Genomic DNA, 18483 nt, shown 5'->3' with positions numbered 1-18483 from the left:
CGGCGCCGAGTTTGACCACATCTATCATCTATGTGCTTGCGTACTACTATTTTGGTCTAAAGCCACAGATAGCAGGTTATAAATGCAGGGTTAATTGGAAAATCTTGCTCTGTTAAGATCACAGAGGTTTTATTTGTACTGATTGTATTGATAACATAGTTGACAGTTTTTTTTAGTTACATTAGAGGAATTCGTACCTGAACCTAGTCTAATCTCAACACTTACCCCACCCACCCTCACCTTTAGGCAAACCCAAGAGCTTAACATAGTTTTATGTTAATAGTTGTGAACCTATGCAAAGTCGATTCAATCTCACTTCAGTGGAATCTGTTTATATGCTACATGCATGTAACATTAATCAACGAACAAGTAGACAGAGGCCTTAAATATACAATCTCGAGTAAAAATCGAAGGTAGAACATTGCTTCGTAATTTCCACGGCCCAACAAAATACTTTTCTCGACCTATTGATTATCCAACATTAAAACATAATTTGGGCCTCCGAAATGTGGGTTAGGCTTCAGTTGGGCAAACGAAGAGGTTGGCTATTTGATTAGCGAAGTAGAAACTGATCCAATAAATATGAATTTTTTATGATGGCTTTTAAGTTTGGCCCAAAAAACAAAAAAATCAAGCACTAACGAGGAGAGAGTTGTGTAATTGAAGCCTCATTTGCCGAATATTGGACAGAGTTGCTCCTGGATCTATTTGACCCGATGACCCCAAGCATGTCGGATCCAATCATGAAGAATGCCGGTTGTGAGGGTAGTGGGAGAGTCATGAGAGAGTTGCCAGTAAGCATTTGAATGACTGAAGCCATGGTTGGCCTGTCACCAATATTTTGTTGCACACATAGTAATCCAATCTGGATGCATCTCATTGTATCACTTGTTGAATCAACTCTCAAGGTTGGATCTATCAAATTTGAAGCTGTCCCTTCCCTCCAATTTTTCCATGCCTGCATGATTTGTGAATGTGAATAAACAAAATCAGAGACAAATTTTATTTCATTTTTCCATTGCATTCAAATATTGTAGTAATAACCATACAAATTAACTTTTTACTTACATAGCTTAAAAGATCTTCCGCATTATCTCCATGACGCGAAGTGCTTTTTTGTCCACTTACTATCTCTAAAACTATTACACCAAAGCTGTAGACATCAGACTTAACAGAAAATTGTCCACGCATCATATACTCTGGAGCCATATACCCACTGTATGCAAATCAACAACAAGAAGATCAACTTCAATTAATCATATGGAAATCTTAATTTCATGATTATGCACAAATTTTCTCATTGCTTTTTCTTGTATTGTTAAATCTTTGGTAGTTAGGATCTTTCTATATTATGTGGTATACATGAACTTAATTAGGAGTTATTGGTATAGCATAACAAGATTATAAGCCTTAATTATATATAACATGGTCTAGCTAGAACTTACTAGGTTCCCACAATTCGACTAGTTTCGCCTTGTGTTTGATCAAGCAGAAACAACCTTGCCATGCCAAAATCTGCAATTTTAGGGTTCATTTCTTCATCCAACAAAATGTTGCTAGCCTTGAGATCACGATGAATAATTCTAAGACGAGAATCTTCATGAAGATAAAGGAGCCCTCGCCCAATACCTATTATGATTTTGTAGCAACTATCCCAATCCAAATGTGCTCGCTTGATTGGGTCTACATATTCATACAAAAGTAGAGTTTTGTTAATGATATTTGCTGCAGTGTATCCTCCTTTGGAAGCATGTCATAAACACAAATAGACTTAATTTTATGATAAATTTTTGAAATAAAAGCATATATCTAACCATACCAAATACGAAGTGATCGAGACTTGCATTGTGGACAAACTCATAGACAAGAAGCCTTTCATTTCCTTCTAGGCAGGAACCAAGAAGCCTAACCAAATTCCGATGTTGAAGCTTTGCCACTAACAAGACTTCATTTTTAAACTCTATGTCTCCTTGTGCAGAATCCTTAGAAAGTCTTTTTACTGCTATATGTTCTCCACTAAAAAGCTGACCCTGCATTCAAACAAATTGAAGTTAACTTATTGCCCATTTAGGCACATGACTGCTCATATAATGAACATTCATTACTCTGTATACAGCACCAAATCCGCCTCGGCCAAGCTTATTTGCTTCTGAAAAGTTATTTGTGGCAACTTGAATGGAGCCAAAGTCGAATTGCAAGGCTGCTGCACTTCTAATTTCATCTGCTTCTCCGCATGAGAACAATTTAACATAAAACATATAAGTTCTGTGCATGTTTACAGGGATTTTCAGCATATATATTCAAACGTATATATATATATATATATATCTGTTTGAGAGGAAGGAAATACAAACTAATTATCTCAACATATTACCATCAACTAGAGTTTCCTTTGTTTTCCTTAGTCTGAGATAAATGCAGATGGATATGATTAGTAGCAGAGAAACAACAATTGCCACAACAACAATGATGACAGTCCGAGATGCATTACTCTTCTTTCCTGCAAAAATCAGAAACCTTCTGTGATCAAAGCATTCTGGTGTTGAACTTTCAAGTCATTACATCAATTAATCAATCCCTTGTTGATCATGTCTTTAAATTTTGTAAACCAAACAAATTCAACATGCAGGTACAATAAATTAGAAACAAACAAATAATCCCTTGTTGTGCAGAAGACATCAAAAAAATTTAAAACAGAGTATCTGGTGAGATGGAAAATTAGTGTAGCCCAGATGCCTAATAATTCACATCATAAATTAAACTAATTAAACCACATATTTGTTACTTTGAAAGTAAGAGTAATGGGACATGCCATATATGCATACCTGCTGGGATATCGGTATTGGGCAATGGTGCCACAGCTGAAGGGTCAAAGAAGAGATCCATCTCATACCATAAGTTGCAGCTGGCTGTAACAACTCTCGCACCTATTTTCCCATAACAACATTTTGGGATGTCCGACAACGCTGTTTTTAAGCGGTTAGAGCAGTCTGCCTCTGACAAATTTGGAGTGCACTGCACAAGTCCATATATTGTTTCAAAACTAGAATTTGTAACCGTTGTGTTTCCTATTGCAAACTTACAAAGAGAACCACCTGCTGCGCGCGGCTTCACTTGTTAATCTTCCCAGTAGGACCGCGAGGTCTTGGTTGAAACCATCCACGTTCGATGACACGTTTTTTATGTTCATCAAATATCTCGCACCATATTCCATGATGCCATATATGGAGCTGTTTGAGTAGCGTAACATGCATGCACTTTTCGTACCACCCAATTGCCTCCTTCTCAATTGGACAAGCCTCTCTGAGACTATACGTAGCTTCACTAAGGCAACTACCGCAAGTATCGGCCTTAACATCTCCTCTGCAAAGTCCCATTGCATAAACCTTGTCGGAATTTTCTCCTCCGGTCGAATTGTAAAATCCATAGCCGTTTCCGTTGTTAGAGGGCAGCGAGCGGAAAAGACTATTGAGTGTCCTCTCATAGGTGCTATTCGCTTCGAAGTTTCCTATGTCGTTTATATCACATATGTCGAACAGAAAAGGTGGCTGGTCAAGGGCATTAGTCGGGATATCAATGGTGATGAGTAACACAAGTTGCATACAAAGACATAATCCAAATCTTGAGGAAACCATTAGGTACTATCGGACTAATCCTGTAATTAAAACGACTAAGCAACCAAGACTAATCTTGTAATTGAGAACATAAACGTACATAATCTTTATCTCCCCACCGATATCGGACTCAGTCAGTCAGTCAACAATAATCATAAAATTATTATGACTGATCGAGAACGATTAATTAAACCAAAAATATTGATTAAGCCAAGAATTCTAAGGTACTTTGTGATAGTAAAGCACATCACGTGAAGCTTGCTTTGACCAACTACATTGACTAGTATATATGTTATCTCTTACACGTTGGTATTAAATTACTCAGAAGCTTCTAATTAAGCTTTTGCCGCCGAGTTTGATCACATCAATGTGCTTCATAATTTAGACCGTAACTTTGGTCTAAAGCCAAAAATACTGTTGACCACATCCATGCCCTTCGTACTTAATTTCTTTCCCCCAACCTCATTTACCACACTCCACTCACTCTGTATCACTGTAGCAGCAATGGAGCCATTTGGGGTGGTACAAGTTAGGATTAAGCCAATCAGCCAGCCTAGTAGAACCACTAGCTCCATCCACATCAAATTAAGCCCAATCATGCATGAAGGGATCCAAATTCCCAATTAAGCTAAAAATTCTTGAAATCGGAGAGGCTTCTTCTTCCCCCTACTTCATTGGCCACAACCCTCTAGCAGCTAGGCAACTAGGCATTCTCTCTGAATAATGGATACTAGGTTAAGTTGGCAAATTCTAATTATACAATTAAAACTATCTGTACCTCGTTATATTGATCGTATTTATAACAGAGTTCTGAACTTATACAAGTGGATTCTACCCCCATGAGAAATCTCATCACTGTGTACGTAGTTAGTAAATATACTACATGCATATATGTAGGAGAGTGAGAGAGTTGGTAGTAAGCATTTGAATAACTGAAGCCATGGTTGGCCTATCAGCTATACTTTGTTGCACACATAGTAATCCGATGTGGATGCATCTCATTATTTCAGCTCTGGAACCAGTCGTCAACATGGGATCTACTATATTTGAAGTTGTTGTCCCTTCCCTCCAACTTTTCCATGCTTGCATGCATTATTTAATTTTAAATATAGGATGAAACGAAATCTCAGACATATTTATTGGTTCTTTTGTTACATTCCATTGCTCTAACAACTATACTTTTTACTTACATAGCTTAGAAGATCCTCTGAATTCTCTTCATTACAGGAAGAACTTCTTTTTTGTCCACTTACTATCTCCAAAACTATCACACCAAAACTGTACACATCTGACTTTATGGAAAACTGCGCATCACATATTCTGGAGCCATATATCTGCTACATGTAAAATCAACAACCGAAAAGGTCAACTTTAATTAATCTAGCTGGAAATTTTCATAATTATGCTCAAATTATCTTATTGCTTTTCTTGTATAGTTAAATCTTTAGTAGTTTAGGATCTTTCTATATTCTACGTACTCATAAACATATATGGAAATTATTGGTTAGGCATAAGACCATTGTAAGCCCTATTATATATCTTGGCCTAGTACTTACAAGGTCCCAACAATTCGATTGGTCTCACCTTGTGTTTGATCAAGCACGAATAATCTTGCCATACCAAAATCTGCAATTTTTGGATTCATTTCTGCATCTAACAAAATGTTGCTAGATTTGAGGTCACGATGTATTATTCTGAGATAAGAATCTTCGTGAAGGTAAAGAAGCCCTCGTCCTATTCCTACTATGATTTTGTAGCGATAATCCCAATTGTGCACACTTGATTGGATCTACATACACATTCAAAGATAAAGTATATGATATTTGTTGCAATGTACTCTTTAGGATGCATGTCATGCACAAAAATTAATAGACTTCCAAAATAAAAATAATAATTAATAGATGTTTCAAAAATATATGTTAGAGCTCCTACTACACATGCGATGAGACAAAATAATTAATCTCAACTTATTACCTTAAACTAGTGTTTCCTTTGTCTTCACTCTCAAATAAATGCAGAGTGATATAATTAGCACCATAGGAACTGCGATTGATACAATGATGATGGTCCGCAATGTGTTACTCTTCTTTCCTACAGAAATCAGAAAGCTTTCTGAATTTGGGAGCCAACAAATTAAATTTGCTGGTAAAATTTGAAGGATATATAGGGAGGAGGAAAAAGCCAAGTCTGGCAGTCTGGATAGCAAACATATAGGCAGTTAACAAGTTTAAGAGCCCTGTACTGTGAACCCTGATTCTAGGCTCAAAAATTGGTTTGATGGACTCATGGACGGTGGACCAACTTTAAGAGCCCTTCTAACTGTCTTGGTATTCCGAAAGACAATCTGATTCATAAATTGAAATTGGACTAACTAAAAATATCACACCTAAACTATGTTTTGTTTGACACTACTCCTCCCCCCTCCACTAAATTGGCTTAAAGCTTGAGGGTATCGATAGAATTAATTAATGAAACTTGAGGGGTCCAAGTAGAACTAACCCAATAAGTAATGGCAAAAGATCCTTGACCATTGGCCGGAGATAACGAAGATATTTTTGAAACAAGCAAAAACAATGACAGCTATAGCAAATAATCCAAATCCAAACTTAAGACTACAAAAATAACCCTGTTTTTTTTTTTTAATGAAACCTTCATAAACATAGGCGGTAATTGAACGCAACTAACCGTTCCGACAGCCTAAAGCAGCGGGAAATCCATCTCCGGCTAAGCCTTCGTCGCACTTGCACCTATGCCCCTTAGTCCCATTAGGTGTTGAAACGAAGATACAATTGGCATTGCTATCACACTTGCAGGGTCCTTCTAGCCACCACCCTAGCTCCACCACTTCAAACTCCAACGTTGCCGATTCATCCATTGACTGTGATGACAACGATGACAAGAAGTACTTACAATTATTCATCTTGATCCTCTCAAAATTCAGAAACTCAACCCCATTGCTCTCCGCATAGCAACTGAGGCTACTGTTGGCTATGCAATTGGGTGGGGGCGTCAAAACGCGCCTGGACTAGAAGGTTAGGTAACTCGTAGCTGGATGAGGCAAGTTCGTTGGTGCAGTTTTGTAACAGAATGGTGTTCCCTGATGTTGGGGCGTATTTGTGGCTGTAGAGCTGGCGGAGGCTTTGCAGGGACGGTTGCATCTGCTTGGGACATTGATTCTAATGCTGTCTGGGTTTATGGACTGGACTGGGAATTCGCCGATGAAGGCGCCGCCGCTTGCGGTGCAGTTGAGGCGGATTTCGCAGCCGGGAGAGAATCCAAATGGGTATGGGAAGAGTACATGTCCGGAGCTTGGGCATGATCGGTTGCATGGCATGGATGCAGGGGTTGTGAGCAGGGGAAGTACACCAAGGATTGTTAATATGAGGGCAAGGATTAGATGGTTTAATCTAATTATCATGGAAGAGGCTTAATTTTTAGATCAAGAAAAACTTTTCTTAATTTTTAGATCAAGAAAAACTTTTCTTAATATGAAAGTTGCCAATTAAGTTGGTCTTTTATTGTCTTAATTTGGTTGCAGACTCGAGGACAAAGATGCATTATAAGCTCAATTATTGAGAGATGATTACTTTTCTTTTAATGGGGCCAGGGATCCAAAAAGAATCACAACAAAGTAGCACGACAATTCCAACTAAACATCGAACATGAGTTTCTCGGAGAAGCATTCAAAATAGACAAACTCAAACCCAAAGAAAGTGCAAAGCTAGCAATTGTTGTTGGATTTAACTTCAACTCCCCTACACTCAAACATTCAAGAACATCAAGAAAGTTTTTGAAGAAGAGCTGCAGAGGAAGAGACAAACAGAGAGAGAGAGTTTTGGGGAACGCTGTAAGCAATAAGCATATTAAATAGGGTCCGGTTAACAATTGTATCAAACTAAACTTAGGCATTAAGTTTAACAATTATATCAGCCATGCTTATCTGCAGCTTTCATTTCTGCATCTAACAAAATGTTGCTAGCTTTGAGGTTGCAATGAATAATACTAAGACGAGAATCTTCATGAAAGTAAAGGAGCCCACGCCCAATGCCTACTATGAATTTGTAGTGGCAATCCCAATCCATATGTACTCTCTTGACATACTCACTCAAAATTAAAGTTCTGCAATGATATTTGTTTCAGTGTATGCTCTTTTGGATGCATGTCATACACACAAATTTATACATTCTCTATGATACATTAATTTTAGAAATAAAAGCAGTACTCCAAGTTCCCAACAATACCAAATATGAATTGATCAAGGCTTGCGTTAGCAACAAACTCATAGACAAGAAACCTAGGAGCCTAGCCAAATTCTGATGTTGAAGCTTGACCACTAACAATACCTCAGTTTTAAATTTTGTATCTCCTTGTGCAGAATCCCTTGAAAGCCTACATCTTCTTCCTTGAAAAGCCTACCCTGCACTCAATGCATATGAAAGTTAACTTATTGCTCATTTGGGCACATAATCAATATTCTTGGTCTATTATGATGTTTCATTGTCCTGTAAACAGCACCAAAACCAGCCCGTCCAAATTTATTTGCCTCGGAAAAGTTACTTGTGGCAACATTAATTTAGCCAAAGTCAAATTGCAAGGCTAGCTTCTGCACTTCTGATTTCATCTGCTTCTTATAACAGTGTATATGAGAGTTCATTTTGTTCCCGTGTAGGTAAAGAGACAAACTAATTAATCTCAACTTACCTTCAATCGGTGTTTCCTCTGTCTTCGTTACTCTGAAATAAAAGCCGAGTATACTTGCTACCAGAAAAAGTACGCTTGACACAACAATAGTGATGACTTTCCAAGATGTGTTGCTCTTCTGTCCTGCAAAAATCAGATATCTTGTCTTTTTAAAGCAATCTGGGGGATAAATTTTCAATTATATCCACTGGGTACACAGAAACAATTTATACACATGATCATCAAAGAAATTTGACATTTTTTCAATTTTTTTTTCTAATAAGGGTAAATTTGGGTTAAACATTTTACAAAAAGGAAGGTGGGTATAGAGATGAAATCTTTAGGCTTAAATAGACCCAATTTTCATTTCTTAGGGTCCTACATAATATTATTCTTTGACTCATTGTTTATTTTTCTAGGTTTCGAGAGTAGTACGTGAGTGGATGTTGTGAAAGTGTGGAGTAATTTGAGTGGCCGGGGTCTGTTTAGAATTTTTATTCATTAATATTTTCTTAGAGCATTCGCAAATCGCAATAGTTGTGTTAAATGCAATTTTATTGTATGAAATTGAACTAATGGATTAAAATTCACTTACAGTGGTGTAGTTTAGTTCATTGCAATTGATGCAATTCCAATTGCAATAGAGAATGCATGAAATAAGCATTGCGAATGCTCTTAGCATGAAATAACTAAAAATTATTTGACCCTAGCCTCATGATGGATGGATCACATAAATAAGATCAAGATAATAAGAATTAATATTTAATTAAGAAGAACTAACCATTCCAGCAGCCTAAAGAAGCCTGATATCCATCTCCGGCAAAACCTTCCTTGCAGTTGCACCTATATCCCTGAGTCCCATTCGGTGTTGAAACGACGGTACAATTGGCGTTGCTATGACAGTTGCAGGGTCCTTCCAGCCACCAGCCTAGCTCCACTACTTCAACCTCCAACATATTCAACGGCAGCGGTGCAGAGATCGATGACCATAAGTACTTACAATCCTTCTGCTCGATGCTCTCAAAATCCAGAAACTCAACCCCTTTGCTCTGCGCATAGCAACTGAGGCTACTGTTGGCACTGCAATTGCGTGTGGCGCCAAAACGCGCCTGGACTAGAAGGTTTGGTATCTCGCAACTGGTTGAGGATGGTCCGCCGCTGCAGTTTTGTAACAGAATAGCGTTCCGGACTGTTGGGGCGTATCCGTGGCTGTAGAGCTGGCGGAGGCTTTGCAAGGGACGGTTGCATCTGCTTTGGAGGTTAATTCTCAAGCTGTCTGGGTTTATGGACTGGACTGGGAATTCGCCGATGAAGGCGCCACCGCTTGTGGTGCAGTTGAGGCGGATTTCGCAGCCGGGGGAGAATCCAAATGGGTATTGGAAGAGTTCGGGTTCGGAGCTTGGGCATGATCGGTTGCATGGGATGGATGCATGGGTTGTGACTGTGAGCTGGGGATCAAGTACAACAAGGAATATAAGGATTAGATTGCTTCTAATTATGACTATATTATATGCACAAATCAGTTTATGACAAAATTAGTTTTTATTTTTTTTATTTTTTGGCCTGAAAAGTTAGTCTTCTGTTTCATACTGAATGAAATATATTATATGCATTACCAATTTCTTATACTTAAATAAAATGACAAAATTTTCTTTGAATTTGAACCTTAATTAATTTGGTTGTTCGAAAAGGGACAAAGAAAAAGAACATAAAACAAAAGATTGAAATTAATTATATATATATATATAGATGAACATATTATTTTCTTTTCTTTTGGTCAGATATAGATGAACATATAATAACCGTTGATTGACTTGACCAACTCAAGATACTATAAAACTGTACAATTCGTTGATTTGCTTAAGCAATTTAACAAACAATCATATGCAATCATGACAGCTACGTATCCAAATTTTGTTCTGAAAATCTAAACTGGGAAAATCATGAGACCAAGTCAAGACGTGACAAATCATCTATTACAATTCTCAAACGGGGAACTAAACTTGGACTTACAAACCTAGCTACTTGAAGAGTCCATGAAATATGAAGGTAGTATGTATGCATGCATGAAATTAATACATTCGAGAGGGATTTGACAAGAACTAGGGAGGATCTAATTCTTAGACTTTAGAAGATTTAATTCATCATTCATGAATCAGAAGCCCAAAAAACAAGAGATGTAAAGTCATAAATAACAAGCCAAGTCTTGTAGCACAAAGAACTCATGAATTTTGTTCATGCTAAGCTGCCCCTTTCATGCATCTTTAAGGTTTTATATTTTTTTAATTGGTCGAAACATCTTTAAGGTTTTCAGAAAAATAAGTTCATAGAATATAGAGCCCAACACAGCTTAGGCCTTGAAATGTGTTGGGTTCACGTACTTCAGTTGGGCTTAACCTTGAGGTTAGTTATTGCACCAACGAAAAGGCAAATAATTGAATAACTAGAATTTGAAAGTCGGCCCAAAAATCGATAGTCACATACACTACGTACCCACTCGATTAAAGAAGGTGTATCTCTTTGATTCTTTCTCTTCCCTCATTTAGCTCAAAGGAGATTATATTGAACAAACATTTTTCGGGTTATCCTGATTAATTGGGCTTCAATTCACTAAACTTGTCTGCGGTTCCCATGTAATGGGCTCAGTTATCATTATCAACATTACTAGATATATATCATTATCAACACTACTAGATATCACTATCTACATTACAAATTAATGTCGAAATTGTACAGAAAACAAATGATTTTGATTGTTTAAATAGCCTACATGCATATTGCCAAATCAGTAGAAAGATATTTTTCTGAAGATGCTTTCCATATTTTTTGTTTTAATGAAAAAGACATATATATCAAGGATGACTGAGTAATCAACCAAATGTCTTTTCAATTAATATGCATATATATATCTATATATACATGTTGTTGCAGATCGCTTTGCAGTCTCTGCTCCCTTATAAAGCTATATATACCAACTGATCAGCATATATGGAACATAAATAATTGCTAGATCATCAAGGAAAGGGCCATAATGAATAGATTGAAATTAAGTGAAGGATCTGAGATTCTTCTGTCCTTCTGTAACCATTATGCACTCTATATAAATATTGGAATCAGGGACCTACTTACTGGTCACCTACAGTTTTGTGTTCAATTCAAGATTTCCATTATGTACATGTACATGAATATCCCACTTACTAATTATTCGAGGGCTGCAACTGGGTGTCATATAGCTAGCTAGCCCTAATTATATATATACAAATTGATCGAAGAAAGTTCTTTCAGTTTCAATGATCAATATGACACGGTCCCATTAGCAATCGAGGGCTAGAGTATATTCGTCTCATGTCAATATTACACTCACTCACTCTCTCTCTCTCTCTCTCTCTCTCTCTCTCTCTCTCTCTCTCTCTCTCTCTCTGTTTCTCATAGTATTCCTGCTTACCAAACAGTGGGAATGGGGCCATAATGTTTGAGGAACGCATGTAGTAATCACGCGGCCATGATCCTCCTGATCAACCTCACTAGCTATAGCCTACTAGCTAGCTAGTACTGCAGGGCTTATGTACATACAGCAGCTTGTGCATGCATTCTCATGATCGATCAGGACAAAATGAAATGGTCAGTGCCATTCATTCAATTGCAAATTGCTTGCTTTTTCTTCTATTCGTTTATACAGATGATTGACAGTAAGAACATGAATCCAAGAATACTGGGATCGTAACATCACTATCATATATATATCCCACTTGGGTTTTTTTGTCCAATCACTACAAGATCCTATCTTTACGAGGCAAAAACTATAGCTGGTGCACTACAACAAGGATACTGACATACCATCTAGAAAAAGATTTTGTTAATTAATTAGCTAAAAAGGAATTATATGATAGATATGTTGGGAGCTCTGGGATTAATTAGAATAAACACTTGAAACTAAAATAATGAAGTTAAACCAAAGAACTGAGGTATAATATTGATCATATATACTTTCTTCAATCTAGCTATATACCAAAGTTGTCGTGTTATATATGTCTTTCTATTTAATCATGGTTGACAAAGAAAGATTAAAGGGAGTTAGACCAAGCCATCCCATCTTTTGAAAATGGACAAATCGAGCAAGACACAAAAAAAAAATATATTTCTTGTGTCTCTACTTTTGGAGTTGGCTTGACCCTAGATTAAATTGGACATCGAATTTCAGTTTTCTTTTTTTAAATGTTTGTGATTTTCATGAGTTACTTTTGTCCTATTTTATCGATATAATGTGAGAATGTTGAGTGTTTATCCCACATTAAAAAATTATACTTACAAATTATTTATAAGGTATTAGATTTCTCCACCCCTTGCAAACTCATTTTAAGTTGAATAATGATACTAAAGTTATGTTCAACATGTGTAAGGTCGAGTGGCAATACCTCCACGTCACTTAATATGAGTTGTTTATGTGTTTGATCTAAGTGACACCACATGAGCTGAAGCTTATGAGAATGTGGAGTGTTTTTCTATATTAAAAAATTATAGCTTTACAATGTAAGTGTTTTATATGCCGTTGAGTCTCTCCACCTATTGTTAATTAATTTTTTGTTGAATACTCTAAATTTCTTTCATTTAATTGTTGATATGTATTTTTTTTTTGTAATTAAATCTCCATACATACATGCATATATTTGCAATGTCACTCCAAATTCTTAATGACCCCTTCGAAAAAATTTTCTCTCCAAATATTAGTAGTACGACAAATAGAGTTCATCGTACTACATGCTTCATTAAACTCTAAATAAAATATTAAAAAACCTATTATTTATTAACAACTTAACATATATTAGCATAGAATTCTTTTCCGGCAGGGGAAGGGAGAGTTTTCCAACACCAAAATATTGGTAATCAATTTTCAAAGAGTGTTGGTATATGCACACCCCACTTCCTCTCACTACACGTACACCTCTCTTTAATTTAAAATTTAACCAAATATGAAAAGACCATAAAGGATAAAAAAGACAAAAAAACAACGTACAGAACCCTAAGGTTTTCCCGATCCTAGCCGATTCTATCATCACCAGTAGTGGACCTCTGGTGCTCTCCTCCCCTATCTTTTTCTCTATGTCTATTTCCCTCTCTCTCATCTCTCTCTTTCTCTCTTTCTTCTATCCCTTTATGTCCAATTTGTTGCAGAGGCCAGTAAGGTCTTCGACCTTTGCAACAGACCAAACAGAGAAGTGAAGAGAGAGAGAAAGGAAGAGAGGAGAGAGAGATATATATATATATATCACTACATGCACACCTCTCTTTAATTTAAAATTTAATCCAATATGAAAAGACTATAAAGGATAAAAGGACAAAAAAACAACGTACAAAACCCTAAGGTTTTCCCGATCCCAGCTGCTGCCATCATCACCTGCAGTGGACCTTTGGCGCTCTCCTCCCCTCTCTCTTTCCCTCTCTCTCATATTTCCCTCTCTCTCATCTCTCCCTTTCTCTCTTTCTTCTATCTCTCTATGTTTGATTTGTTGTAGAGGCTAGTAAGGTCTTCGGCCTCTGCAACAGACAAGACAGAGGAGTGAAGAGAGAGATAAATGAAAAGAGGAGAAAGGAGAGATAGATAAGGGAATGAGCGGGTTGAACCGCCAACGGTGGGGTGGGGTTGTGGTGAGTTTTGTTGTATAATTAGGGTATTTTCAGAATTTTAGGGGTGTGAACTAAGAAATTGATAAATTTAAAAAGAAAAATGGGTGTGAGGTAATGGAAAAGAGTGTATAATGAAAGGAAAAAATGTGTGCATATTGTAACCCTCTGTTCAAAACAATATATAAGTCAAATCAGACCATTTAAAACGATTGATATTCTAATACTATTAACATTATTAAGAAAACTAAATTATCAAGTGAATATACTTATTGCACTGAAAATAAATAAAAATTATTTGTACTATCTACTACTATCTAATGCCTATCTCCTAAATAAAAGTGAATCGTTTTTAATAGAGGGATGATACATAAGATGGTCTGGTGTCACTATTTTTGTGACAAAATCTTATGGATCAATCTTTGAAAAAGATTCTTGTGAAAAATCTTATTAAGTAATAATATTCAAAGTATTTATCATCCACTTGTTTTTTCCTATTTGTTTTTACTTGGCTATGCATCAATTATTCAAAGGTAGACAACAAAAATGAAATTGATTTATAATACTTTTTAAGGGTAAATAGAGATATATAGAATAATAGAAACAATACAAATTGACTGTTAAAAGATTGTTGTCTTTAAGTCTTTAACCAATGCTATGAAAAGGGTCAAATTTCATCTGACGTCATCAACTGCAGTAGATACAAATCTAACTACAAAATCCATCTCATTAATACCGAAAGACTGTTTGATAAACGAAGGAATCAAGCATGCGTCGGTATAAAAAAACAAGTAGATTGTATGTCCTGTTCAACTCCCAACCGTTTGATTCACTTTGGAGCCCGTGTTATGCACCTTTCGAGAACAATCCAACGGTCTGGATTTAAGCATGGCTTTCGTCACAAAGATCCACGGCCAAACGTAAAACCTGAGTCAAATCTTTCCAAAACAAGGAACAAAACAAAGGAGGTTGGTGCATGACACGTGGTGAGCAGAGTCAATGACGATAATGCCCTCCACCATCAAATCAAAGTACACTAATCCTTATACGATATCAGGGGGTCACTTCAGTCCTTGACGTTAGTTATTTCTGAGCATTGCTATCATAACAGTGTAGGTGAAAGGTGTCAGGGTCGTTTTGGTCTTTTCAAGTTTTCAGTCAGAAGGACTGACGTTGCATATCGAGATTCTATTGGCTGAGGGATTTTACAGCCAGTGCCACGTGACTGCCAGATTGACGGTGAGTGTAGGTCACGTGACATCAGCCTTGCCGTCTGGCTCCCGACTACCCAGTACCCACCAGTCACCACCCATAACGCAAACTCGACTGTGGCCTCTGCGATGTGTCGTACACATTCTTCTCCCACCCCCAAAACTAATTAAGGCAAAAACATGACTTCATATCTACATTTTCTTCATCATCCATGCAAATTGGATTTTCAAATTTCTTTAAAAATAATAAATAAATTGGTGAGGGATGCAATTAAGCTATAAATTGTTTTGTTTTTCAGATTATTAAGCTATCCATTGGTTAGTGATAAATATTGATATTACGCTTATAGAAAATATAATTTATTGTGTTGATATTCTATACATAAAGAACAACATTTTTTAACTTTGTTCAATTATATTACTAATATAAACTTTAAAACTAATTAAAAATAATACACTTTTAGTTGTTCTAATTTCTTGAGGTGTTTAATATCATCTTTATAATTTAAGAGGATTCAGTACTCCGATTAACCGGCTACTCATAATTTATCTTTTTATGAAACGAAAGGGTACGTCATTTTAGATTTGATTTGATTTAGCTAGGTTTTTAATAACAAAAAGATTAATTAGCCTTTTCTTTTTTTCTTTTTGTGCACGTCATCCAATTTGTAGGAATCACATTGTAAGGCGGAGCATACATTAACTATCATAATGTAAATTTATTGATTCATTAATTGTACAATAGATGATACATTAAATAAAAATGTGCCACTATAGTTTGTATAGGCAAAATGTAATGACTCTTTTTCAAATGAAAAGATGAATTGGAAGGGCATTTTGGTTGTTTTATATTTTGACCTATTAATTAACGAAAATAAGATTAGTTTTTCAATTAAGATTGTGACTTGTGAAGGGCAAATATCTGGACGCACATGCCTGGCCCCTGCTGAAATATTGATATATCATGCATGCCAGCTGCTAGGGCTGCCACCGAAACAGAGACTTCCTTGAAAACATGCAATTCTCCGAAGTTATAAACTCCGTTTGGTCCTCTGATTAATTCCCATGAACGAGCAGAGCCATGTAGCTGTCCTAAATAAAACAGTTTCAACAGAGAGGACTGCATGCAGAGATGGGCTAGCTAGCTAGCTGGTCCCTAAAAATCCAGTTTAACGTTGAAGTTTCGAACGTATGTATAGTTGAGGAATGCAATTTATAGCTGCCAACCCAACTGTGTTTGATGAAGACAGAATGAGCTAGATAGAGAGATCGAGGAGGACTATATATATAGTGGGGACCTAATAAGTCGTTCTGGATTTTATGCTTCAAGGACAGACCTGTATACGATATTAATTAATATGGGGACCTAATGAATTAAATTGGTCGATCATGGACTTAACAAATAACAAGCGAGTCTCGGAACTTTGAACCAGGGCATCCATGCATCTATTTCAAATTAGATAGTTATAAAGAGTTTTGTTGGAAATAGGATTGATATATAAACGTCGTAAGACTGTTTATCACAATGGGGTGGTGTCTTTAGTTGGGAGAGAAACTTTGATAGATGAAGAATAAATAAAATGTTTGTTGTTCTGTAAGAAGTTATGTATGATTGGATTCCTATTTATAAGGTCCAACCAACACAACTTTTCATAACTAACAAGGAGACACAACTCTTTGTACAGACATATCCTTTTGTTAAAGGATATATCACTTCATCACTCAAATGACACATCTCTTGATTATGTGTGTTGGTGTACCAATGTTATGGTACTTTTCCACACATCATATGCACCCCTTTGTGAAAGCCATATCATAATGATCATTATCCAACAGTTGTGTGGTACGGTTGTGGTCATGAAGAGCTAGCTTAATGCAACGGCACATGGTGGCAACACCTAGCTAGCTAGCTCTTCAACTTATGCATCATAGTAGAACATGGGTTTGCACTTTTCAGGTTGCTTTTTCGAATCTTTCGATCTAACTAGCTAGCTAGTCCCATTATATATCAACAAAGTCCATATTAATTATGAGAAAAAGAAAAAGAAAATTTCTCAACATTCTTCATCATTAATTTAAGGCACACCCCAACTTTTGGTTACCAACTTATGTACGTGATAGATGATACATATTATATACATATATATAGCAGTTGTTTATTAGTATAAATATTTCAGCTGGTTGCTTTCGATCTAACTACCTATATATAGCTAGCCGCATAATCAACAAGGTCTATATATACAATGAAAAAATTAAAGAAAAATCCTCAACATTACTCATCATTTAAGGGACACCTCAACTTTTAGTTACCAACTTATGTAACATATATATGATTAATAGATAACAGTTTTTTATTAGTATAAATATTTCAGGTTGCTTTCGATCTAACTAGCTAGCTAGCCGCATTATTAACAATGTCCAAGGGTTTAAATTTCGATTTTGAGGGGGTCCGAAATTTTAACACTGATTCGACAAAAATTCGAAATGTTTCGGCGAAATATTCGAAATTTCGGGCGAAATTTTGAACCCCCTAACAGCCAAAATCTTTTGAATTTCGTCGAAATTTCGTCAAAATTTAGCGAAATTTCGACACCTACACAGCAACCCAATAACCCAGACCAACTTACCTCACCTGCACAGTCGAGGGAGAAAGAAGAGGTGGCGGGGGGCGGCAGGGCAGCAGCGGCAGGGTTGCAGCGGCAGCGGCAGCGGCATGGGGGAGATCGAAGGAGAAAGAGGCGATGGCAGAGGGGCAACAAGGGGGCGACGGCAGGGGGGCGACGGCGAGGGGCTACGGCAGGGGGGCGACGGCGGGGGGGCTACGGCAGGGGGGCGACGGTGGGGGGGCGACGGTATGAGGGATGGCAGGGGGGAGAGAGAGAGAGAGAGAGAGAGAGAAAGAGAGAGAGAGAGAGAGAGAGAGAGAGAGAGAGAGAGAGAGAAAATGGAGCTGAAGCTGCTGAACTCGGGGGGAGAAGAAAGGAAAGGAAGGAAAAAGAAGAAAAAAAAAAGAGAAAAGGAAGGAAAGAAAAAGAAGAAAAAAAAATTAAAAAAAAATTAAAAGGTTTAGGATTGATTAGGGATTGAGGCCTTTGGGCAATTATAAAGAAAAAAAATGGTTTGGAGTTTCGTTTGACCATTTTGGAGTTTCATTTAATTGTTTTTAAACCCTAAACTAGTAAACTATAATATATTTTTATATAAAAAATAATTTAAAATACCCTAAATGGCCTAAACTCTAATATCATATACCATATCTTAAACAATATAAAATATAGATTATAAAATACATAGGGTTTAGTGTATAGATTATATAGTATAAATAATATACTAATTTTATTTAACAGTATTTGTCT

The 18483-nt window shown here is 36.6% G+C and overlaps 1 protein-coding gene and 1 pseudogene across 2 annotated transcripts; both read right to left on the bottom strand.

Moving 5' to 3' along the window:
- Positions 1–456: 456 nt before the first annotated feature.
- LOC147279062 (cysteine-rich receptor-like protein kinase 29) lies at positions 457–3635 on the bottom strand (annotated as a pseudogene). Its single transcript, XR_015123344.1, has 7 exons — positions 2826–3635; positions 2375–2500; positions 2106–2221; positions 1820–2030; positions 1446–1683; positions 1069–1216; positions 457–958 (listed from the first exon to the last, which is right to left on the bottom strand). The product of XR_015123344.1 is annotated as a cysteine-rich receptor-like protein kinase 29 (transcript).
- Positions 3636–9070: 5435 nt separating this feature from the next.
- On the bottom strand, positions 9071–10836 carry LOC147279061 (wall-associated receptor kinase-like protein). Its single transcript, XM_086250310.1, has 2 exons — positions 10792–10836; positions 9071–9742 (listed from the first exon to the last, which is right to left on the bottom strand). The coding sequence occupies exons 1-2, from the start codon at positions 10834–10836 to the stop codon at positions 9071–9073; spliced, it is 717 nt and encodes a 238-aa protein (XP_086106436.1).
- Positions 10837–18483: the final 7647 nt, after the last annotated feature.

The sequence above is a fragment of the Dryas octopetala genome, chromosome 7, assembly GCF_963921425.1.
Source record: "Dryas octopetala chromosome 7, drDryOcto1.1, whole genome shotgun sequence".
NCBI lineage: Eukaryota > Viridiplantae > Streptophyta > Magnoliopsida > Rosales > Rosaceae > Dryas > Dryas octopetala.
This window is presented reverse-complemented; position numbering and strand designations above follow the sequence as displayed.

Coding starts and splice junctions, on each gene's coding strand:
- LOC147279061 (XM_086250310.1), bottom strand. CDS start 10,836: ATGAGGGAAGAGAAAGAATCAAAGAGATACACCTTCTTTAATCGA. Junction 9,743..10,791: donor GATACACCTTCTTTAATCGA/GTGGGTACGTAG, acceptor CTTGATCCCCAG/CTCACAGTCACAACCCATGC.